The sequence below is a fragment of the Jaculus jaculus genome, chromosome 2 (genome assembly GCF_020740685.1).
Source record: "Jaculus jaculus isolate mJacJac1 chromosome 2, mJacJac1.mat.Y.cur, whole genome shotgun sequence".
Lineage (NCBI taxonomy): Eukaryota > Metazoa > Chordata > Mammalia > Rodentia > Dipodidae > Jaculus > Jaculus jaculus.
The window spans coordinates 165,575,018-165,599,455 of record NC_059103.1 but is presented as its reverse complement, the minus strand read 5'-3'; the positions used below and the strand labels follow the sequence as shown (position 1 = coordinate 165,599,455).

The 24,438-nt window shown below is 43.7% G+C and overlaps 1 protein-coding gene across 5 annotated transcripts in view; it reads right to left on the bottom strand.

Annotated features, from left to right (window-relative positions):
* The window catches only part of Ndufaf6 (NADH:ubiquinone oxidoreductase complex assembly factor 6), a 32,648-nt gene extending 10,669 nt beyond the window's left edge, over positions 1-21,979 (bottom strand). Inside the window, exons 1-6 of one of the 5 annotated variants that reach the window (XM_045143613.1) lie at positions 21,795-21,979; positions 17,855-17,954; positions 14,227-14,349; positions 9,350-9,406; positions 7,229-7,331; positions 1,029-1,162 (exon numbers count right to left, since the gene is read on the bottom strand). In XM_045143613.1, the coding sequence (XP_044999548.1) occupies positions 1,029-1,162; positions 7,229-7,331; positions 9,350-9,406; positions 14,227-14,349; positions 17,855-17,954; positions 21,795-21,979 (702 nt within the window). Of the gene's footprint in view, positions 1-1,028; positions 1,163-7,228; positions 7,332-9,349; positions 9,407-10,389; positions 10,509-14,226; positions 14,350-17,850; positions 17,955-21,547; positions 21,589-21,794 lie in introns of those variants that run through there. The other 4 variants (XM_045143614.1, XM_045143615.1, XM_045143617.1 and 1 more) reach the window with 4 other exon arrangements.
* Between the last annotated feature and the right edge of the window lie 2,459 nt (positions 21,980-24,438).

Below are 24,438 nucleotides of genomic sequence, written 5' to 3'. Positions count from 1 at the left end.
TTAGCCAGATGCACAAGGGGGCGCACACATCTGGAGTTCGTTTGCAGTGGCTGGAGGCCCTGGAGTGCCCATTCTCTCTCTCTCTCTCTCTCTCTTAAATGTATAATAAAAAGAAAAAAAATGTAGAGACAAATAAAAAATCTCATTCAGGGTCTGGAGAGATGGCTTAGCATTTAAGGTGTTTGCCTGCAAAGCCAAAGGATCCCAATTCGATTCTCCAGAACCTACACAAGCCAGAGCACAAAGGGGTGCATGCATCTGGAGTTTGTTTGCAGAGGCAAACCTATTCTCTCTCTCGCTCTCCCTCTTTCTCACTTTCAAATAAATAAATATTTCTTTTAAAAAAAGAATCTCACTCAAATAATAGAAATTTTGATAAACAATAATTTTATAAAAATAGATGGTTTCAAGCTGCGTGTGGTGGCACATGCCTTTAATCCCAGCACTGGGGAGGCTGAGGTAGGAGGGTCACCGTGAGTTTGAGACCACCCTGAGAATAGTGAATTCCAGGTCAGCCTGAGCTAGAGTGAGAACCTACCTTGGAAAACACAACAAAACAAAAAAGAAGGTTTCCAGCTGGGTGTGGTGACACATGGCTTAATCCCAGCACGCTCAGGAGGTTAGAAGCAGGAGAATCGGGAGTTAAAGGTCAGCCTGGGTGACCTGATACCTTGGAAAGAAAGCAAAATAGCAACAAAACTCCTGCTTCCTCCAGTAAAAAAGATGCAGGCCAGAACAATAAGAGTAGTTAGCTGCCATAATTGCCAGGGTGGGAGTAAAGCATTAACATGAAGTTAACTAAATGAGGTTCTCCAGACCTTGTTCCTCATAATGCCTCCAGAGACTACATGCCCCACACGGAAAATTCTGATTTAGTAAGTAGGGCAAAAAAAGGAAGAAAATTTGCAGGAAGTAATGAATGTTCTTTTCAAAGCAGTTCCTGGGAACAAACTCAACAAGAAATTCAATGGATGTCTTCCCTCCTGGTAACCTCCAGTTGAGTAATTAGAATACACATCACAGCTTACCAGCATACAAATGTCCATGGGAAGGAACACTTTCCTTCTGCTGCCATGATAGGGTGTTGCTCTCAGGCAAGTGACAATGCCTTGTGCTTTTCCAATGTGACTGGCAGCATGATCTGCGTGAAGATCCTTCACACCTACAATTTCAGAAATCAAGCAAGGCCGCACTGTGACTAATCAACAGAAACAGTAGACAGAAATCATCTGAACAAAGGTGTTTTTCCTGCTTTAGATCTGAAAAACAGAATTTATGAGGGAAAGACTGTGTGTCAAGAATAACCTGACCATTTTCCTACTGGCAGATATCTGAGTCTCAACTAGTTAAAAACTTTTCCTCAAACTTCAGCACACTAGGAACACACTGAGAATTAATCAGCTGTTATGGAAAATATTGCAAGTCTTCCATTGCTTTTCCTCATATGACCTCATTTCAAGTACACCCTTACACCATTCTGCTCTTTGCCTCTTCTCATTGTGACAGCAAACATGTCACAAGAGATTTGTGTTACTCTTTTTATTTTGTTGTTGTTGTTTTGAAGTAGGGTCTCACCTTAGCCCAGGCTTACCTGTAATTCACTCTGTAGTCTCAGGGTGGCCTAGAACTCACAGAAGTCCTACCTCTGCCTCCTGAGTGCTGGGATTAGAGGCATGCACCACAAAGCCTGGCTCCCTCTTTCTCTCTCCCCCCCCCCGCCCTTTTCTCTAATCTCATCTCACTCAAATAAATAAATAAATAAAATGTTTGAATTTTTTTTCCTTTCTAAAAACTTATTTATCTATTTATTTATGAGAAAGAGAAGCAGATAAGAGAGAATCGGTACACCAGGGCCTCCAGCCACAGCAAATAAACTCCAGATCATGCGCCACCTTGTGTAGCTGGCTGATGTGGGTACTGGGGAATCAAACATGGGTCTATAGGCTTCCCAGGCAAATGCCTTAACGGCTAAGCCATCTCTCCAGCCCTTATTTTTATTTATTTATTTATTTTTATTTAATTTTGGGGGAGCTTTTCAGTTTTTCAAGGTAAGGTCTCGCTCTAGCCCAGGCTGACCTGGAATTCACTGTGTAATCTCAGGGTGGCCTCAAACTCACAGTAATCCTCCTACCTCTGCCCTTAAATGCTGGAGATTAAAAGCATGCACCACCATGCCTGGCCTTATTTTTATTTATTTATTTATTTTTTATTTGAGAGTGACAGACTCAGAGAGGAAGACAGATAGAGGGAGAGAGAGAGAATGGGCGCGCCAGGGCTTCCAGCCTCTGCAAACGAACTCCAGACGCGTGCGCCCCTTTGTGCATCTGGCTAACGTGGGACCTGGGGAACCGAGCCTCGAATCGGGATCCTTAGGCTTCACAGGCAAGCGCTTAACCGCTAAGCCATCTCTCCAGCCCTTATTTTTATTTTTAATAAGTATTTATTAAAGCTGGAGAGATGGGTCAGTGGTTAATGGCACTTGCTTGCAAACCCCGACAGTTCAGGTTCTATTCCCACATAAAGTCAGATGCACAAATTGGCAAATGAGTTTGGAGCTGAGCCTTTCTACTGTTTACAATGGCAAGAGGCCCTGCCATGCCCATACTCATTTGCTCTCTGTCTCAAATAAATTAATAAAAACAATTTTTTAAACATAAAAATGCATTAAATATTTATTGCCTGATGTTGTGGTACATACTTTTTTTTAAAATTTAATTTATTAGTTTTCTTTTCAGTAAATTCAGGCAGTTTGGTACCATTATTTAGGCTCATCTGTGATCTACCCCTTCCCATTAGACCCTCCTTGTTAATGAAAATGGGTCGTGCATTGTGGAGTTAGCCCCCAGTTATTGGTATGATAAATGTCTCTGCAAATCATGACCCAACATGTGACTCTGACATTCTTTCCGCCCCCTCTTCCGCAAAATATCCCTGAGCCATGTTGGGTTCATTTTTGGTCTGCTTCAGTGCTGAGGTGTTGGGGGCCTCTGAGGCTCTGGCTCTCTGATTTGGTAGGAGTTGATTGTGGTACATACCTTTAATCCAGCATTCAGGAGGCAAAGATAGGAGAATCGCTGAGTTCAAGTCCAACCTGGGACTAGAGAGTGAGCTGTAGGTCAACCTGGGCTAGAATGAGATCCTACCTTGAAAAAATAATTTAAAAATAACTTATTTAATGAAGTTATGAAATTTGCAGAAAAACGGATGGACCTGGAAAGTATTATACTAAGTGAGGTAACCCAGGCCCAGAAAGCCAAGCGCCACATGTTCTCCCTCATATGTGGATAGTAGCAGAGGCCAGTAAGGTAAAAAGGAGACATAAAGGGTAGAGAAAGGAAGGGAAGAGGATACTTAATAGGTTGATATTGTATATATGTAATTACAATAATTGTAATGGGGAGGTAATATGATGGAGAATGGAATTTCAAATGGGAAAGTGTGGGGGTGGGGAGGGAGGGAATTACCATGGGATATATTTTATAATCATGGAAAATGTTAATAAAAATTAAATAAATAAATAAATAAAAATAAAAATAATTTATTTAAGAGCCAGGCATGGTGGTGCACACCTTTAATTCCAGCACTCAGGAGACAGAGGAAGGAGGATCACTGTGAGTTCAAGGCCACCCTGAGAATACAGAGTGAATACTAGGTCAGCCTGAGATAGAGTAAGACCCTACTTCAAAAAATAAAATTAAAAACAAACAAACAGAAATTGTTTAAAGCCAGATGTGGTGGCATACATCTTTAATCCCAGCTTGAGAGGTAGAGGTAGGAGGATCACCTTGAGTTCAAGGCCACCCTGAGGCTACGCAGTAAATCCCAGGTCGGCCTGGGGCAGAACAAGACCCTACCTCAACCCCCCCCCCAAATAAAAATAACTTAAAAACCTTATTTAGAGGCTGAAGAGATGGCTTAGTGGCTGTGGTGGTTTGATTCAGGTGTCCCTCATAAACTTAGGTGCTCTGAATGCTAGGTTCCCAGTTAATTGAGATTTGGGAATTAAAGCCTCCTGGAGGAAGTGTATTGTTGGGGACAGGCTTATGGGTGTTATAGCCAGTTTCCCCTTGCCAGTGTTTGGCACATCCTACTGTTGCTGTGGCCCACCTTATGTTGGCCAGGGGGTGATGTGCACCCTCTGCTCATGCCATCGTCTCCCCCTGCCATCATGGAGCTTCCCCTCGAGTCTATAAGCCAAAATAAATCTCTTTTTCCCAGAAGCTGCTCTTGGTTGGGTGATTTCAATCAGCAATGCGAACAGGACTGCAACAGTAAAGTGGTACCAGGAGTGGGGTTGCTGCTAGACACCTGACTGTGTGCCTTTGGCCTTTTGGAGCTGATTTTCAAGAGGAATGTGTGAGAATTTGAAACTTTGGCCTAAGAGCTACCTTACAGTGCTTTAAGTAGAGCTTGATGGACTGTTCTGGTCTGAGCTACAAGACCTGAATGCAGTAAAAACTATGGACTGTGAGGTTTGGCTTATGAGGGTGAGAAAGAGGTTTGCCTGGAGTGGGCTAGCAGTTTGTGTGGGAAGCTTGCTGTTATGCCTGAGAAGTTGTGCAGGGCTGCTTTGCTTAGAAATGAACTGGTATGAGCAGAGAGATGTGGCATAAAAATGTGCAATCTTTGGGCCCAAACTTCTGCCCATTCACTTGAAAATTGTTTGAGAGATTACAACCTTTGAGAATGGGCCAACTGACCTGCACCAGGGCAACACGAAGAATGTAGACTCTTTTGAAGTGGCCTGAGTGCTCAAGGAGTGTCCTGTTCTTCAAAGTCTGCTTTATTCTCCCTCGATTAACAAATTGGCACCCTACCTGGTATTATGGAGTATAAGAAATGCAGGAAAGAGAAGGTCATTGAGTTTGCAATATGGTCTTTTGTGTGGTTTTGGAAATGGCCGTGGAAAGTGTGAAGCAGGATTGCTAGATGCCTGCATGGAGATCCCATGGGGCCATGAGGATGAACCATGCGTTGCAGTGGAGATCCAGTGGAGGTGCCAGGACCATGAAATGGCTCCTAAGGAAAGCTGCTGGCCCCAATGAAGTTTTCCAGGACTGTGAGTAGCCTAGCTGGAGGGGCGGAATTGAAATTCCAGAGACTTGTTGCTAGTTAGAATTATCGGGCTGGGAGATTTGTCACTAACTAGAGTTGTTGAACTTGAAGTTACAGAGTTCAATGTTTTCCCTGTTTAAATCTTGTGTTGGTTGAATATTTCTTTGCTATGCCCAATGCCATCTTTTGCAGTGTGAATGTTTATTCTGTGCCATTATGGGTTTTGGGGGGGATTTTTTGGTATTATGGCTCAGTTAAAAGACCTTAGATTATGGAATGTTTGAACATCATTGGGATTGATAAAAACTATAGCAACTTTTTACGTCTTTTTTTGTTTGGTTGTTTTTTTTGTTTGTTTTGTTTTTTGTTTTCGAGGTAGGGTTTCACTCTGGCCCAGGCTGACCTGGAATTAACTATGTAGTCTCAGGGTGGCCTCGAACCCATGGTGATCCTCCTACCTCTGCCTCCCGAGTGCTGGGATTAAAGGTGTGCACCACCAGGGCGTTTTACATCTTTATGGTTATCAGTTTACAGGGGCCAAGGGTGGAATGTGGTGGTTTGATTCAGGTGTCCCCCATAAACTTAGGTGTTCTGAACACTAGGTTTCCAGATGATGGAGATTTGGGAATTAATGCCTCCTGGAGGGAGTGTATTGTTGGGGGCAGGCTTATGGGTATTATAGCCAGTTTCCCCGTGCCAGTGTTTGGCACACTCTCCTGTTGCTATTGTCCACCTTATGTTGGCCAGGGGGTGATGTCCACCCTTTGCCCATGTTGTCGTTTTCCCTGCCACCGTGAAGCTTCCCCCTCGAGCCTTTAAGCCAAAATAAACCTCTTTTTCCCTGCAAGCTGCTCTTGGTCAGATGATTTCTACCAGCAATGTGAACCCTCTGACTGCAACACCTGCAAAGCCTAAGGACCCAGGTTTGACTCTCCAGTATCCATGTAAGCCAGATGCATATGGTGGCACATGTGTCTGGACTTCAGTTGCAATGGCTGGAGGCCCTGGTATGACCTTTATTTTTATTTACGAGAGAGAGAGAGAGAGAGAGAGAGGGAGAGAGAGAGGGAGAAGAAGGAGGAGGAGGAGGAGGCGGCGGCGGCAGATAAACTACTGAAAAAATTAATTAATTAATGTTGTCGGGACTGGAGAAATGGCTCAATAATTAAAGGTGCTTGCTTGAAAGCCTGACAGCCTGGGTTCAAGTGTCCAGTGCCCATGTAAAGCTAGAGGCACGAAGTGGCATATGCACCTGGAGTTTGTTTGCAGTGGCAGGAGACCCTGGCAGGCCCATACACACTCTCTCTTTCTCTCATGCCCTGTGTGTATCTATTTCTTTCTCAAATAAATAAATGTTGTACCACATGCCTATTAATTCTAGCACTTGGGAAGATGAGGCAGAATCACTATAAATTTAAGGTCATATTCAGATATATAAGTTATAGTCTACACATACTGCATACACAATGAGACGTGGTTTAAAAATGAAAGAACAGGGGAGGTGGCACATGTTCCAGCACTCAGGAGGCAGAGGTAGGAGGATCACTGAGTTCAAGGCCAGCCTGGGACTACATAATGAATTCCAGGTCAACCTGGACTAGAGTGAGAAACTACCTCAAAAACATAAAACAAAAAGCCAGGCATGGTGGCACCATGCCTTTAATCCCAGCCCTCCAGAGTCAGAGGTAGGAGGATCACCAGGAGTTCAAGGCAACCCTGAGACTACATAGTGAATTCCTGGTCAGCCTGGGCTAGAGTAAGACCCTACCTAAAAAAAAAAAAAAAAAACCCAAAAAGATAAAAAATAAAAATAAAACAGTAACAAAAACAAAAACAAAAATGTTATTTTGTTATTTTATAAATACTACAAAGAAAATTTTCAAAATTTCAGTGCTAAATTGGTTACACTATCAAATTTGTAAAAAGTGAAATCTGAAGATATTTTATTTGTAAAGAAAAGGATGAGGACTGGAGAGATGGCTTAGTACTGAAGGCACTTGCCTGCAAAGCCTAAGGACCCAGGTTCAATTCTCCAGTGCCCATGTAAGCCAGATGTACAAAGTGGTACCTGTGTATGGAGTTTGTTTACAATGGCTAGAGGCCCTGGCATGACCATTCTCTTTCTCTCTCTCTAATAATTTTTTTTTAAAGGATGAACTAAAAACCAACTTACCCAATATTTCTAGTGTCAAATAAAGAAGAGAGCTCTGGGTGTTCTCAGCATAATTTTCAAGTTCCTGGATATTACGATAGGCTTTGTCATCCAAATTTCGTTCCTATATTCAAAGAAAATGCAAATAAAATTTGTTGAATTATCATTATTTATTAATAAAAATGCTATGGCTGGGCTGGAAAGATGGCTTAGCAATTAAGACGTTTGCCTGCAAAGCCAAAGGATTCTGGTTCTAGTCTCCAGGACCGGCACAAGGTGGCACATGCATCTGGAGTTTGCTTGCAGAGGCTGGAGGCCCTGGCATGCCCGTTCTCTCTCTTTCTCTGCCTCTTTCTTTCTCGCAAATAAATAAAATATATATGCATATGTATGTGTGCGCATATATATATTTTTTTAAATGCCATGGTTAAGGACGTAGCTCATTGGTAAAGTGCAAGCACAAGGCCCTGGATTTGGTCCTTAAAGCCCCCACCCACCCAAAAAAAGATGCTAGTTTTTGCCCTATATGTGAAAATAAGATTAAAAATATTATTTAGCAGATTTTTTAATTATAAGGATTAAAATCTAGCCAGGCATGGCTAATTACAGCACTTGGAGGAAAATGGAGGAAGGAGGATTAGAGGTTCTAGATCATCCTCAGCTCCATAGCAAGATGGAGGCTAGCCTGGGCTACAGAAGAACCTGTCTTGAAAATACTCAGGAATAATATAAATGCACAAATCACTATGGCCATGGGGTCAGCTTAATTTTTTTCAGGTGCTTATTGGTCATTTGGATATCTTCCTTAGAGAAATGTCTACTCAAACATTTTATTGTTGAGTTATAAAGTAAGGGCTGGAGAGATAGCTTAGCAGTTACAGTGCTTGCCCGCAAAGCCAAAGAACCCAGGTTCAATTCTCCAGGATCCATATAAGCCAGATACACAAGGTGACACATACATCTGGAGTTCATTTGCAGTGGTTAGAGGTCTTGGCGTGCCCCTTCTCTATCTGCCCCCTCTCAAATAAATAAAAATTTAAAAATAAAAAGATTTTAGCCAGGTGTGGTGGTGTACACCTTTAATCCCAGCACTTGGGAGGCAGAGGTAGGAGTACTGCCATCAATTCAAGGCCACCTTCAGACTACACAGTGAATTCCAGGCCAGCCTAGGCGAGAGTGAGACCCTACTTCCAAAAACAGCAAAAAAACAAAAAAACAAAAAAAAAAACAAGTATACATAAAAGGGGGCTGGGGAAGATGGCTCATTACTTAAGGGTACTCAATCACAAAGCCTACCACCCTGGGGTTCAATTCCTCAGCCACCCATACAAGCCAGTCAGCATTCATCTGCAGCAGCAAGAGACCATGGCATGCACACACACATGCATACACACACACACAAATAAATTTTTTAGTTTTCTCCTTTTTTTTTTTTTAACTTCCATGATTATAAACAATATCCCATGGTAATTCCCTCCCTCCCTCCGACTTTCCCCTTTGAAACTCTACTCTCCATAAATGTATGTGTATATTTTAAAGCATAAGGTTCCCTCTCTCATGCTCCCTCTCTCTCAAATAAAACAACAACAACAAAAAAGTAAGGGCCAGGAAGATTGCTCAGTTGTTAAATGCACTTGCCGGCAAAGCCTGCATTTGGGGTTTGATTCCCCAGTACCCACATAAAGCCAGATACACAAAGTGGCTCATGTTGCCAGGCATGGTGGTGCACACCTTTAATCCCAGCACTCAGGAGGCAGAGGTAGAAGGATAGCTGTGAGTTCGAGGCCATGCTGAGACTACATAGTGAATGCCAGGTCAGCCAGGGATAGAGTGAGACCCCACCGCGAAAAACCAAAAGAAGTGAGGACCAAAGTTTGGATCCCCAGCAGCCACATAAATGTCCATGGCAGGGAAGCAGCGTGCCTGAAATCCCAGCACGCTCCATAGAGACGGGAACCACAGGGCTAGTCAGTGAGCCTTTTGTGCATCTGAGACACTGCTTCAGAAGATAAGGTAGAGAGTGAGCAAGGAAGATACTCAACATCAACCTCTGGCCTCTGTGGGCACACACGTTTCTTCCCTGAAGATTTAACCAAATGATTAAAAGGAAAAAACCTTAAGATGTGGACAATTTCAACTTACTCTTTCATCAACGATTTTCACAAGCCATCTTTTAGTCAGATTATGTCTTTTAACAGCCTAAAAAACAAGAGTTATAAAAGTGATTTTACTTGGGAGGCAGATAGGAGGATCACCATGAGTTCAAGGCCACCCTGAAACTACATACTGAATTCCAGGTCAGCCTGGACTAGAGTGAAACCCTACCTCAAAAACAAACAAACAAACAAAAAAAAAGCTTTTAGAAAGTACTAGAAATATCTTCTATAGATCTCAATAAATAGGCAAACCAAATGCACAGCTAGGTAAGAGAACATCTGTAATAATACATCACCAGATAGACAACTTGTTAAAGTAGTATCAGGTTTTAAAAAAGCAAGTGTCCCCAGGCTTGGTGGTGCACGCCTTTAATCCCAGCACTTGGGAGGCAGAGGTAGGAGGATCACCATGAGTTCAAGGCCACCCTGAGACTACATAGTGATACCAGGTCAGCCTGGGCTAGAGCGAGACCCTACCTCAAAAAATTAAAATAAAATAAAGTAAAATAGGAAGTATCTTTGGAAAAATATTTCCAAGTAAAGATATTTATTTGATAGAGAAAGAAAGAGAGAGAAAATGAATAGACATGCCAGGGCCTCCAGCCACTGCAAACAAACTCCAGATGTGTGTGCCCCCTCATGCATCTGGCTAATGTGGATCCTGGGGAATCGAACCTGGGTCCTTTGGCATTGCAAGCAAATGCCTTAGCCATTAAGCAATCCCTCCAGCCCTTGTAATACTTTACTTTTTAATATTTTATTTTTTATTTATTAGAGAGAAAAAGTGTAGGGGGGCAGATAGATAAGAAAATGGGTGTACCAGGACCTCCAGCTGCTGCAAATGAACTCGACACATGCTCTAACTTGTGCATCTGGCTTATGTGAATCCTAGGGAATCAAACCTAGGTCCTCTGGCTTTGCAGGCAAGTGCCTTAACTGCTAAGCTATCTCCCCAGCCCTACTTTTTTTGTTGTTGTACTATTAATCATTGAATGATTCCATATTCAAATAAAAATAAGAATTAACCCTATTGCTGGAGACTTCACATGCGTGGGAGGCAGGTCGCTGAGAAATCAAGCTGGAGCTGAGCTGGAAGACTCCTCCTTGTTGACTAGCTGTCAGGATGCTGGAAAGAACTATGCAGCCTGTTGGGGGAGAAAAGTCATTCAATGGTGTTAACCAGCAGTGGACCTTGTAAGCTTTATGGCTGGAAAGCCAGGCCAAAGATACTAACTGCAGTGGTGGCATGTCTGTTATGGGAGAAACCAACTTCTCTCTGACTGGACTTGAGGTCCCCTCCGTGAGAGGGAATTCATTGCTAGTACTGAAAATGTAAATGAAAAGCCTACGACTAAGGAGGTCAGAAGCCCCAGGGTAGAAACTACTACTGTTGTCTGGATATAGTATGCCCACCAAACTACCCTCTAAATACTTGTGTTTATTAATGCTACTCTCACTTTTGGTCAAAGACACTTCTCTTTTCAGATGGCAGTGATCACTTGGGAGACTCAAACCTCACCACAGTGCTGAGAAGTGACGGTGGAGTGTCCAGCACTAAATGCGGTATCTCTAGCGATACCCTCCAAAATTCAGGATCCATTGCAGAAGAGGTGGCAGAAAGAACATAAGAGCCAAAGGAAGGGGAGGAATGCTTACAATCCTGTCTTCCAGACACAAAATGGCCTGGATATATTCATGACTTCACAGTGACTGACAGTACCTGCATAATAGGAGGGGGGAAATTATGTCAAAACAGAAGACAGACTAACTGGAAAGAAGAGATTCAGTGGTGTGGGAATTTGGGAAGGTAGTAGGAGGGATTATGATTACAGTTTAATGTCTGTATGTATGGAAGCTGTCAGTTTTTTTTTTTAAATACAAGAATTAAATACTGAGCTTCACTTTATGTGACTCACTATGACTTCTGTGCTTGTACATTATACTCAAACTTTTCCCCACAGAATACATTAGCAAAACTAACCATCACCCCTAAAATGAAAAGACTAAAACTCCAAGAAAATAATGTACAGTTTTAAACTGTTAGCAAATAAAGATACTCTAGCAGGAAGGAGCTCATACCATACCTGCCCTGGATCATAGTGCTTATGATCCCTCTCTCCGGAGAAATGAGGGTTCCACAAAAATGGGTGATTCTGGGCTGGAGAGGTGGCTTAGCAGTTAAGGCATTTTGCCTGCAAAGCCAAAGAAACCCAGTTTGATTCTCCAGGACCCACATAAGCCAGATGTACAAGGGGGCACATGCATCTGGAGTTCATTTGCAGTGGCTAGAGCCCTGACGTGCCCATTCTCTTTGTCTGTCTGTCTCTCTCTGTCTCTCTCTCTCGTAAACAAATATATACATACATATATATATATATATATATATATATATATATATATATATATACACACATACAAACATATATATATATATATATATATATATATATATACACATACATACATATATGAAAATATATACATATATGAAGGAAATGGGTGATTCCTCAGTTGGGTCATTAGGATAATCCTAGACTATCTTAGTATGTGAGAAAATAAAAACTACTCAAGAACAAGAAAGAAGGAAAAAAAGGAAGGAGTAAAGAAAAGAAGAAGAAAGAAAAAGGATAAGTCAGGCATGGCGCTCACACCTTTAATCCCAGCACTTGGTGGGCAGAGGTAAGAGGACTGCCATGAGTCTGAAGCCACCCTGAGACTACATAAGGAATTCCAGGTCAGCCTGGGCTAGAGAGAGACCCTACCTCGAAAAAACAAAAAACGAGGATGGTGGTACATCATAGGACATGGGAGGCAATTTGGAGGAGCTTCTACTGTCCAAATCTGAGACAATCCAAAACCATTCAATTCACTAATGATATCTACTGAATGAAAACAAGAATTCACACATCCACACGAATTATTGAGAACAGGAGCTCATTCTTAGTGAATGCCAGGTGCAGACAGGATAATGAGTATCGTTTTGCAAATATAATAGTAAAGTCTGATTAGCATAAGAACTATTAATGGCTAATAACTCTGGGAAAATTGTTTTTTTCTTAATTTATTTTTATTTTTATTTATTTGAAAGAGAGAAAGAGGCAGATAGACAAAAGGTAAGAATGGGCACCCCAGGGCCTCTAGCCACTACAAACTCCAGACACATGCGCTATCTTGTGTATCTGGCTTTGTGTGTGTCCTAGGGAATTGAACCTGGGTCCTTTGGCCTTGCAGGCAAACATCTTAACTGCTAAGCCATCTCTCTAGTCCAGAGAACCATTTTAAGAGGATAGTCACAGTTTTAAAGTGTCCCCCTTGGCCTGGTGTGGGGGGACGTTTATAATCTCAGTGATCAGGAGGCAGATACAGGAGGATCACCACAAGTTTGAAACTAGCCTTGCTACATAACAAGTTCCAGGCCAGCCAGGGCTACACAGTGAGAGACCTTGGCTCAAAAAGACAACCCAGAGTTTTCCCCAAGGTAAGGACTATAATTACAGTGAGAAAAACATAGAAGCCAGGCTGGGAAGATGGCTCAGCAGTTAAAGCCACTTCCCTGCAAAGCCTGCTGGTCCAGGCTTGATTTACCCACAGAAAACCAGACACACAAAGTGGTACATGATTTGGAGTTAATGTGCAGTGGCAGGAGGCCCTGATGCTTACATACTCTCTCACTCCTTCTCTCTCTTTGCTCATAAATAAATAAATACAAAAACTATTTTAACTATCTTTAAAAAAAAAAGAAAGAAAGAAAGAAAGAAAGAAAGAAAGAAAGAAAAGAGAAAATTAGAAGCCGGGCATGGTGGCACACGCCTTTAATCCCAGCACATGGGAAGCAGAGGTAGGAGGATCACCATGAGTTCGAGGTCACTCTGAGACTACACAGTGAATTCCACGTCAGCCTGGGCTACGAGACCCTACCTCAATAAAACAAAAAAGGGGGGTGGGTAGAGAGATGGCTTAGCATTTAAAGTGCTTGCCTGCGAAGCCTAAGGACTCAGGTTCAATTCCCCAGTACCCATCTAAGCCAGATGCACAAGGTGGTACATTTATCTGGAGTTTGTTTGCAGTGGCTAGAGACTCTGAATGTCTATTCTCTCTCTCACTATTTGCATCCTTGTTTCTCTCTTTCTCTCAAATAAATAAATAAATTTAAAAAGTTATTTTTTAAAAGAGAGACTGAGCCAGGCGTGGCGGTACATGCCTTTAAACCCAGCACTTGGGAGGCAGAGGTAGGAGAATCACCGTAAGTTTGAGGCAACCCTAAGACTACATAGTGAATTCCAGGTCAGCATGGGCCAGAGTGAGACCCTACCTCAAAAAAACAAAAAAAGAAAGAAAAAATTAAAAAAATAAAAGACTGATTGAGAGGAGGAGGGGATATGATGGAGAGTGAAGTTTCAAAGGGGAAAGTGGGGAAAGGGAGGGAATTACCATGGGATATTATTTACAATCATGGAAGTTGTTAATTATAAAAAATAAAAAATTTTGAAAAAAGTTATTTTTTAAAAAAATTCTAGCCAGGCATGGTGGTACACGCCTTTAATCCCGGCACTCGGGAAGCAGAGGTAGCAGGATCACCTGAGTTTGAGGCCACCCTAAGACTACATAGTGAATTCCAGGTCAGCCTGGGCTACAGCCAGACCCTAACTTGATAAAACAAAATACAACAAACAAACAAAATTCTTAAGCCAGGTGTGGTGGTGCATGCCAGCACTCTGGAGGCAGCAGTAAGCAGATCGCTGATCTATATAGAGAATTCCAAGTCAGCCTCAGCTAGAGTGAGACCCTACCTGGGGTAGGGGTGGGGGGATCTTACAAAGTAATAGCAAACACAACAAACAGTAAGGATTTTTTTTTTTTTACCTTCCATAATTCAATAGCCACAGGCTGATGTGGAGGGTTGTCACAGTATATCTCCTCCACAGCTTTCTTCCAGAACTGCATTCGCATCAATCCAATTGTCTTTTCAGAGACTGAGTCCTTAACCTATAAATAAAGTTTAAAACTCTGAGCTGGGGTAGTGTGAATTTGACTTGCATATACAGTCTTTTTCTTTTTTTTTTTTTTTTTAAAGATTTTTATTTATTTATTTGAGAGTGACAGAGAGAGAAAGAGGCAGATAGAGAGTGAGAGACAGAATGGACGCGCCAGGGCTTCCAGCCACTGCAAACGAACTCCAGATGCGTGCGCCCCCTTGTGCATCTGGCTAACGTGGGTCCTGGGGAATTGAGCCTCGAACCGGGGTCCTTAGGCTTCACAGGCAAGCACTTAATCGCTACGCCATCTCTCCAGCCCCATATACAGTCTTTTTCAATGCCACTCATCACCTTATTTTCATCATCAATACATAAACTGGGTGTGGTGGCTTACACCTGCAATGCCAGCCCACAGGAAGCTGACACTCATGACTTCCAGGACAGGTGGGGCTACAGAGTGAGACTCTGTCTACCTGTTGTTTGTTTTGAGGCAGGGTCTCAATCTAGTCTAGACGACTTGTATTCACACTGTAGTCACAAACTGCACTCAAACTTATGTCAATCCTCTACCTCAACTTCCCAAGTGCTGGGACCAAAGGTGTCTACCACGTCTAGGTATGAGAGCCTGTCTGAATGAATGTAGCAAGAGGCCCTGGTACACACTTCTCCCTCCATCCCTCCCTCCCTCTCTCTCGCTCTCATAAATTAATTTAAAAAGAAACAAAGGGAAGGTAAAGGTCAAGGGCAGCATCAGTGCTCATAGATCCCATATTGGTGACCTGCCTATCAAAAAGATGATTCAGGAGGGAGGCCTAGATTAACCTTCTTCTTATATAACATCTCTCTGTGCTCCAAATCTACTCTGTTCTCTGAGAATTATTATAGCATTTGGATTGGGGAGATTCTTTGCATGAGCCAGCCAGCTGTGTAAGTGTGATATGCACTTCGGATGACATCCCACACCATAAACACACTCAACTGTGGTGGCTTCATGATATGGCTCTGAACCACTCCTAGCCTGCTGTATCCCCAGTCTACACTGTGATTTTTTTGGCTAATAACTTCAATTACTATAAACCAAATCCAACACCAATGTTTAAGGATAACTTTTTTTGTTTGCTTTTTTCAAGGTAGGGTCTTGCTTTAGCCCAGGCTGACCTGGAATTCACTATGTATTCTCAGGGTGGCCTCAAACTCACAGTGATTCTCCTACCTCTGCCCCCAAAATGCTAGGATTAAAGGCATGTGCCACCATGCCTGGCTGATAATTTTTTCATATTCTATTTATTTATATGAGAGAGAGAAAAAAAAAAACAGAGAAAGGGAAATATAGAAAGAGAAAAAAGCCGGGCATGATGGCACATGCCTTTAATCCCAGCACTCAGGAGGCAGAGGTAGATGGACTGCAGTGAGTTTGAGGTCACCCTAAGACTACATAGTGAATTTCATGTCAGCCTGGGCTAGAGTGAGGCCCTTACACTGCAAAACCAAAAGGAAAAAAATGAAAGAAGAGAAACAGAATGGGTATACCAGGGCCTCCAGCCACTGCAAATGAATTCCCAGACATATGAGCCACTTTGTGCATCTGGCTTTACATGGGTACTGGGGAACTGAGCATGGGTCCTTAGGCTTTACAGGCAGCACCTTAACCACTGAGTCATCTCTCAAGCTTTTATTTTCTTTGGAGCACTTATCTGATCTCGTATATTAGTTACTTATTTACTGACTATAAAGAATGTATCTTTCAGGCTGGAGAGATGGCTTAGCAGTTAAGGAACTTCCCTGCAAAGCCTAAGAACTCATGTTCTAATCTCCAGGTCTCACATAAACCAGATGCACAGTGACATAAGCTCGCAGTATCGCACATGTGCACAAGGGGGTGCATGTGCCTGGAGTTCATTTGCAGCAGCTGAAGGCCCTGGCATATCCATTCTCTCTCCCTCCCTCTCTTTCAAATAAAAAGTAATAATAAAAAAGGATGTATCTTTCATTTAATGCTATCCCTACAGACCTAAAAAACAGTGTGTAGCATATGTGAGACAATCAATACTCAAAGAATAGATAGAAAAGACTGTCTGGCGGGCGTGGTGGCACACACCTTCAATCCCAGCACTCGGGAGGCAGAGGTAGGAGGATTGCTGTGAGTTCGAGGCCACCCTGAGACTCCATAGTAAATTCCAGGTCAGCCTGAGCTAGAGTGAGACCCTACCTCGAAACCCCCCCCCAAAAAAGCAAGATGACTATGCAAACTAGCAAGATATGCCATTAGGATAGACCTGGGAATTCAATAATTAAAAATTGAATTTTAGGGGCTGAAGAGATGGCTCAATGGTTAAAGTACTTGCCTATAAAACCTAAGTATCTGTGTTCAGTTCCCCAGGATGCACGTAAAGCCAGATACACAAGGTGGTGCATGTATCTGGAGTTCATTTGTAGTGGCTGGGGGCCCCAGAGCAACTGTGTGTGTGTGTGTGTGTGTGTGTGTGTGTGTGTATCTGTCTGTCTACCTCTTTCTGTCTCTCCTGAAATAAATGTTTTTAAATTGAATTTTAATTATTTAAAAAATATAATGAAGCCAGACATGGTGGTGCACCCCTTTAATCCTAGCACAAGAGGCAGAGGTTGGAGGATTGCTGAGTTCAAGGCCACCCTGAGACTACACAGTGAATCCTAGGTCAGCCTGGGCTACATCAAGAAACTACCTCAAGTAGGAGGATCACTGTAAGTTCAAGGCCACCCTGAGACTCCATAGTGAATTCCAGGTCAGCCTGGGCTAGAGTGAGACCCTACCTTGAAAAACCAAAAAAAAAAAAAAAGAAACTACCTCAAAAGAAAATTTTTTTTTTTTTTTACAATGAGGGATGGGGATATGGTTCAGCAGGTAAAGGCACTTGCTTGCTAAGCCTGCCAGCCTGGATTCAATTCCTCAGGACCCACATAAAACCAGGCACACAAAGTGGCACATGTACCTGGAGTTCGTTTGCAGTAATAAGGGGCCCCGGCACACTCGTATTCTCATTCATTCTCTCTCCTCTCAAATAGAAAAAAAAAATTATATATGTATATATATAAAATGAAAGGCCACAATGAACATTGTTTATAACTAACTTGTGACTATCTTATGCTAATATGTGAAGAGGGAAAGGAAGACTATCCATGACTTCTAGGAATATACAGAAGGAAGGAAAGAGCTGGTCCAGTAGACTCTGCAGATTGGTTGTGAGTCTTAGCTATACTTCAGTGCCAGGCCAACATTCTTTTTCTTTTCTCTCTGTTTTTCGAGGTAGGGTTTCACTCTAGTCCAGACTGACCTGGAATTCAATATACAGTCTCAGGGTGGCCTCAAACTCATGACCATCCTCCTACCTCTACCTCCCAAGTGCTAGGATTAAAGGCGTGCACCACCACACCTGGCCCTCACAATCATTCACTTCTTATTCACATCCATCATACTCAGTACAGCAGCTGTGCGAAAGCCACCAAGCAATAGTATTTTAAGGTAATGTAATACCAGCCTGAGCCAGTTCCACATTGAAGGCCCTCAGTGCAAAAGCAGAGCTTCGGGATTCCGCAGGGAGTAGCAGGGAACATAAATAACTTTCATAATCCCGTTTCCTTCAACAAAAGAAAGAAGGAAACGAGTAGTTAGACTTCGCTGTCCAAGCTGTACACAAAATACTAGTCAACTAAAAACAATGTGACTTCAGTTTACAATAGGTCTGATAGTTTTTATATTTTGTAAGTTTTTCTCTTCAATTATGAAAATGTATCTACCCTTCATCCAAAGCATATTTAAAAAAAGTCTTGAGCTGGAGAGATGGCTTAGCAGTTAAGGCACTTGTCTGTGAAGCCTAAGGGCACAGGTTCAATTCCCCAGTACCCATGTAAGCCAGATACACAGGTTGTTGGCACATGTCTAGAGTTTGTTTGCAGTAGCTAGATGCCCTGATGATGCCCATTTTATCTGTTCTCTCTCATTCTCTCAAATAAATAATAAATTTTATTTAAAAAAAAAGACGTCTCTTTTATTTTTATGTCATTTGTAATTTTGTTTCATAATACCTTGTTTTTAGGGAAGGTGTGATGCCATATGTCTGTAATTCCAATATTCAGAAAGTGGAGGCAGGAAGATAGGGAGTTCAAGGTCAGCTTGGACTATATAGTAAGTTTGAGGCTAGCCAGGGCTACATGAGACCCTGTCTCAAAAAAAAAAAAAAAAAAAAAAAAAAAAGCTCACACCTTTAATCCTAGGACTAGGGAGGGTGATGTAGGAGAATCACAGTGAGTTCAAGGGTTCAAGGCCAGCCTAGGCTAGAGTGACACCCTTCCTCAAAAACAGGGCTGGAGAGATGGCTTAGCACTTAAGGCACTTGCCTGCAAAGCCTAAGGATCCATGTAAGTCTGATCACAAGATGGAACACTGTTCATTTGCAGTGTCTAGAGGCCCTGGCATGCCCATTCTCAATCTCTATCTGCCTCTTTCTCTCTCGCAAATAAATAAAATATAAAATTTTTTCATTAAAAAACAAAAAAGAATGAGCCAGCTGTGGTGATGCATGCCTTTAGTCCCAGCACTCAGGAGGCAGAGGTAGGAGGAGCACCAAGAGTTCAAGGCCATCCTGAGACTACAGAGTGAATTCCAGGTCAGCCTGAGCTACAGTGAGACCCTGCCTCAAAAAAAAAGAAGGGGGGGTGGGGATGATGATAGACTAGGCTAGGCAATATGGGTACTTAAATTGCTTGCTTGTACCCAAGGGTTTGAGGCCAGCCTGGGCAACATAGCAAGTCCTTGTCTTTGATAAATACTAATAATAATGGCTGGGGAGATGGCTCAGGGGTTAAAGGCGCTTGCCTGCAAAGCCAAAAGCCTAGGGTTGATTCCCCAGGACCCATGTAAAGCCAGATGATCCAGATGGTGTGTGCATCTGGAGTTTGTTTGTTGTGGCTAGAAGCCCTGGTGTGCCCATATTCTCTCTCAAATAGATAAATATTTAATAATATAACAGCAATTATGGCTAGGGATGTAGCTCAATGATAGTTTGCCTAGCAGCACCAGGCCGAGTTCAATTCACAGCACCACAGAGAAAACACAAACAGGCATGGTGGTGCATGCCTTTAATCCTGGCACTTGGGAGAGACAGGTAGGAGGATCACTCTGAGTTTGTGGCCAGCCCAAGACTACGTAATGAATTTCAGGCCTGGGCTAGAGTGAAACCTTACCTTGGAAAAATAAAATAAAAATCAAAAGCCAGGCCAGACATGGTGCCGCACACCTTTAATCTCAGCATTTGGGAGGCAGAGGTAGGAGGATCACCGGTAGTTTGAGGCCACCCTGAGACTACATAGTGAATTCAGGTCGGCCTGGACCAGAGTGAGTCCTACCTCGAAAAACCAAAACATAAAAATAAAAAATAAAAGCCAAGTGGTGGTCACTGCCTATACTTCCAGTACTTGGAAAGTTGAGGCAGGAAAACGAGTTTCATGTTTACCTGAGCTATATGGTAAGACCCTACCTCATACAAACAAATGTGGGGCTGGAGAGATGGTTTAGAGGTTAAAGCACTTGCCTACAAAGCCAAAGGACCCAGTTTGAATATCCTAGGACCCATGTAAGCCATATGCATGAGGTGGCACATATGTCTGGAGTTAGTTTGCAGTGGCTGAAGGCCCTGGTGTGCCCATCTCTGTATCTGCCTCACTCACTCTGTCACAAATAAAATAAAAACAAATCAAAGCCAGCCATGGTAGCTAATGTCTTTAACCCTAGCATTTGGGAAGCTGAGTTGAGAGGATCACCATGAGTTACATGCCTGAGCTACAAAGTTTAGACTGAGCTAAGAGTGAGACCCTGCCTCATAAAAGAATGAACTAGTTGGGCATGGTGGCGCACACCTTTAATCCCAGCACTTGGGAGGCAGAGGTAGGAGGACTGCCAAGAGTTGGAGGCTACCCTGAGACTACATAGTTAATTCCAGGTCAGCCTGGAGCAGAATGAGACCCTACCTCGAAAGATTAAAAAATAAAAATAAATAAATGAATAAAACAGAAAAGAAAAAAAAGGGGGAAGGGAAGGGAAAGGAAGAGAGGAAGATAAAAACAAGTAACACATGTACTTTACTTGCCCAATCAAATCCAAAGTAATTTAGTTACTCTAGTATCTTTGAGAGGCTCTTAAAACCAAATACTTTAAAATCTGACATCACAATAATCAAGAAAGGGTAAAAGGAGAGCTGAGGAGACCCATTTAATTCCCTAGTCACTCACATAAAGCCAGATGGGCACTTAAAGCTTTAAGAGTTTTTTGCAGTGACAATATAGTATGACCATATACACACAATACACACATGCATACATGTCTGTGTGTAAATAAATAAATAAATAAAGGGTAGAAGGGGTAGTAAGAGAAGTTGAGCCATCATTGTCTATACAGATTCCAATACAGGACCACCTCACCCTCACATATAGGTAAGGTGTTAGTCCCAAATGCCAAGCCTTCCCATAATTACGTGGTGAACACAATTCCCTAACTTGATGAGATATATTCTAGTGAATCTCAGGTAAATTCCTTTCCCTTGATCCTGTTTCCACATCTATTAGATGAGGTAATAATCACCTACACTATACTCAGACCGCCCCTTAACTATGTCCCAGGCATTGCTCCAAATGCTTTAATCTTCACAACCCTAGATGTCAGGCCTACACTTGCCCCTCATAATTTGTAATGACCATTAAATAGGCTACTTGTGAACTACTTTACCTTAAAAGAAAAAGTAATTTCATGTAGCTCAGGCTGGCATAGAACTCAATATGAAGCTTTGTAACTACATGCTTCCACCTCCTGAGGGCTGGAATTACACACATGTACCCACCAGGCCGGTTTACGATGCTGGGGCACTGTAAGCTACTTTTAATAGTGCTGAATGCATAGGATAAACTCAAAGTTAACTAAATGTTAAAAACTAATTACTAGCTGTGGGCTGGAGAGATGGCTTAGCGGTTAAGCGCTTGCCTGTGAAGCCTAAAAACCCGGTTCGAGGCTCAATTCCCCAGAACCTGCGATAGCCAAATGCATGAGGGGGCTCAGGCGTCTGGAGTTCATCTGCAGTGGCTGGAGGCCCTGGCGCGCCCATTCTCTCTCCATCTGCCTCTTTCTGTCTGTCTGTTACTCTCAAATAAATAAACAAAAATAAATTTTAAAAATTAATTACTAGCTGTGAATATAAGGTGCTTCGCGCGCCAAAGGGGAAAGTGCCGTTTGCAAATCAAGGTTCAGGCAAAGGTGACACACGTGGACAGAACTTTCGCCAGGATTTCGAGGCTCTCCACGCAGCCGGGCCCTATAGAGCGCAGAGAGCACGGAGGAGGCGCAGGTCGGTGCGCCCCGGGTCCCCCGCCGCCCCTCCCGGCCCGACGGGCAGCTCCAGGATCCCCGCCGGGGCGGACCGGGCGGCTCACCGCAGCAGCTGCAGGCAGTACAGGTCAGAGCCCGAGGCGCTCGGCCCTCTGGCCGCAGCCACGTTTCGCTGGGTCGACGCCGGCCCCGGGAGCCGCCGCACGCGCTCACACAGACCCCGCGGCGGCCGCCAGCGGCCCAGGCCCGCCACGCCGAGAGGCCCGGAGCCCAGCATGGAAGCCGCCATGACAGCGACGCCGCGTGCCCTTCGACCCCACGCCGCGCCGCCAAGCCCCGCCCCCGACCCAAGCCCCGCCTTGACTCTAAGCCCCGCCCCCGGCCCGCCGCCAGCCGCGAAGCCGCGGGAAGGCAGGCTGTGGACGCGGTCCCCGAACGCCAGGTGTCGCTGTGGTCCTCGGCTGCCGCTGTTGTCTTCGGCTGCCGCTGTGGTCCTCGGCTGCCACCAGGAATAGCACCGCCTACCATCTCCCAGGTCCAAGCTCAGGAGACCCAGGAGCACCTGTAAGAAGCAAAGAGTATCCGCTTCTCAAAGGAGCAGCCACCAGAATCCCCAAGTCCCCTGCACTGTTTATCTTGGCGCTCAGGGTGCAACAGGGCAGTCTGCGCCTTGCCATCCCTGAATGCCCAGGCGTTGGTGACTGCCGGACACCCATTCCCCAGAGCCCTCTGGCAGTACCACCCTGAACAGGTACCACTGGCCGTATAAGTTGTACTTCCAAGAGAAAAACACACAGAAATCTTTGATTGGGCCCACCTGCTTTTTCATTCTCTCGCGTTATACTCTAGAATGACAAGAGGGCAGAGTCATTATTTTGGTTCTTGCTTTATCTCCCATGACTGTCCCTTTGAGCAGTGTAGAAGTTGATTTAGTTCAGTTCACATAATGGAAGGTCAGGACTACGTGTGCACACTTTGCAACCCCAGCAGAAGGATCATGTGTTCAAGGCCAGCCTAGCTACAGAACCCCAGGCATGCATAAACAATGACGACGACGATGATGGTGATGATAAGTGACTTGCTCACCATGTCCTCTTCAGGTTGATCACTCTACATAGCTATATTGCAACTGATCTGTGTACTTGTAAATGAAATATAACCACATTTCTTTCCAAACCCTAGCCCAGTCTTTACTGCTCTTTGGTTGATTTTCTTTCATGTTTTTATTTATTTATTTGCAAGCAAAAAGAAGTTGTCCATGCACCCACATTGTGCATCTGGCTTTGCATGGATATTGGGGAACTGAACCTCTGCCCTCACACTTTGCAAGCAAGTGCCTTTCACTTCAGAGCCATCTCTCCTGCTCTAGTTCTTTGGTTGATTACTACATTGTAAAGAGTTATGCCTTGTTCTAAATATTACTCCATCACTTATATTTCCATGGCTTTTTTAGAGGGGAAGGGTTTTTGAGATGGGTCTCTAGCCCAGGCTTACCTGGAATTCACTATGTAGTCTCAGGCTGACCTCGAATTCACAACATCCTCCTACCTCAGCCTCCTGAGTGCTGGGATTAAAGGCATGCGCCACCACACCTGGCAATCATGGCTTTCTTTAAGAAGAGAGCTCCATTTCTTTTGTCGAGAATTAGGCTATGCCTTCTAAGTATTTATGTTTCTGCCCATAGGTTAGTGCTACTGCCATCCTTGATCACAGAAGTTTCTTTTTGCATTGAGCAGAGTTTAATGCAGAGATGCATATGTGGCCAAAGTGCTGAGGGTAAGTGACTTTGTGTGCTCAGTCCCTAACAGGACATCTTTATCACCCCCTCGAAGGCTCAGGGGACATCATGGAAGAAAGAGAGCAGAAAGGATGCAAGAGCTGGTAGGTGGGGAAGAGTGCTGTGGAATGCTGTTTTCTGGACGTGGTGTTGCCCTTCCGCTGATCAACTCAGAGCAGCTGTGAGTTCCTGCACAACACTGAGCGTGTCAGCGTTCCATCGTGGGTGCGGGGCAAGGAGGGGGTCCTCATGAGGCCCAACCCTCTCAGAGGGGCTATTAACAGTCGATGGTTTCCATGGGAAAGGCAGTTATGTTCTTCCATAATGTAAGTTGTCCATGCTCCAGTAAATAACCTTTCACCCATAGTCATGAAAACAACCCTAACTAAACTCAATGGGGAAAAAAAAAAAAGAGTCATAAAGGTAGAAAAGGGGACTAGTTGGTAAAAAGGAAAGGGAAAAGAAGGAGTTAGTAAGAGTGGGAGGGAGATAAGAGAGAGTAGTGGGAATGACTATGATCAAAGTACATTATGTGCATGCTAGGGGGATCGCTGCAAGTTCAAGGCCACCCTGGGACTGCGGAATGAATTCCAGGTCAGCCTGGGCTAGAGCGAGACCCCACCTACCTCGGAGAAAGAAAGAAAGAAAGAAAGAAAGAAAGAAAGAAAGAAAGAAAGGAAGGAAGGAAGGAAGGAAGGAAGGAAGGAAGGAAGGAAGGAAGGAAGGAAGGAAGGAAGGAAGGAAGGAAGGAAGGAAGGGAGAAAGAGGAAGGGAAGGGAAGGGAAGGGAAGGGAAGGGAAGGGAAGGGAAGGGAAGGGAAGGGAAGGGAAGGGAAGGGAAGGGAAGGGAAGGGAAGGGAAGGGGGGAAGGGAAGGAAGGAAGGAAAGAAGGAAGGAAGGAAGGAAGGAAGGAAGGAAGGAAGGAAGGAAGGAAGGAAGAAAGAAAGAAGGAAAGAAAGAAAGAAAGAAAGA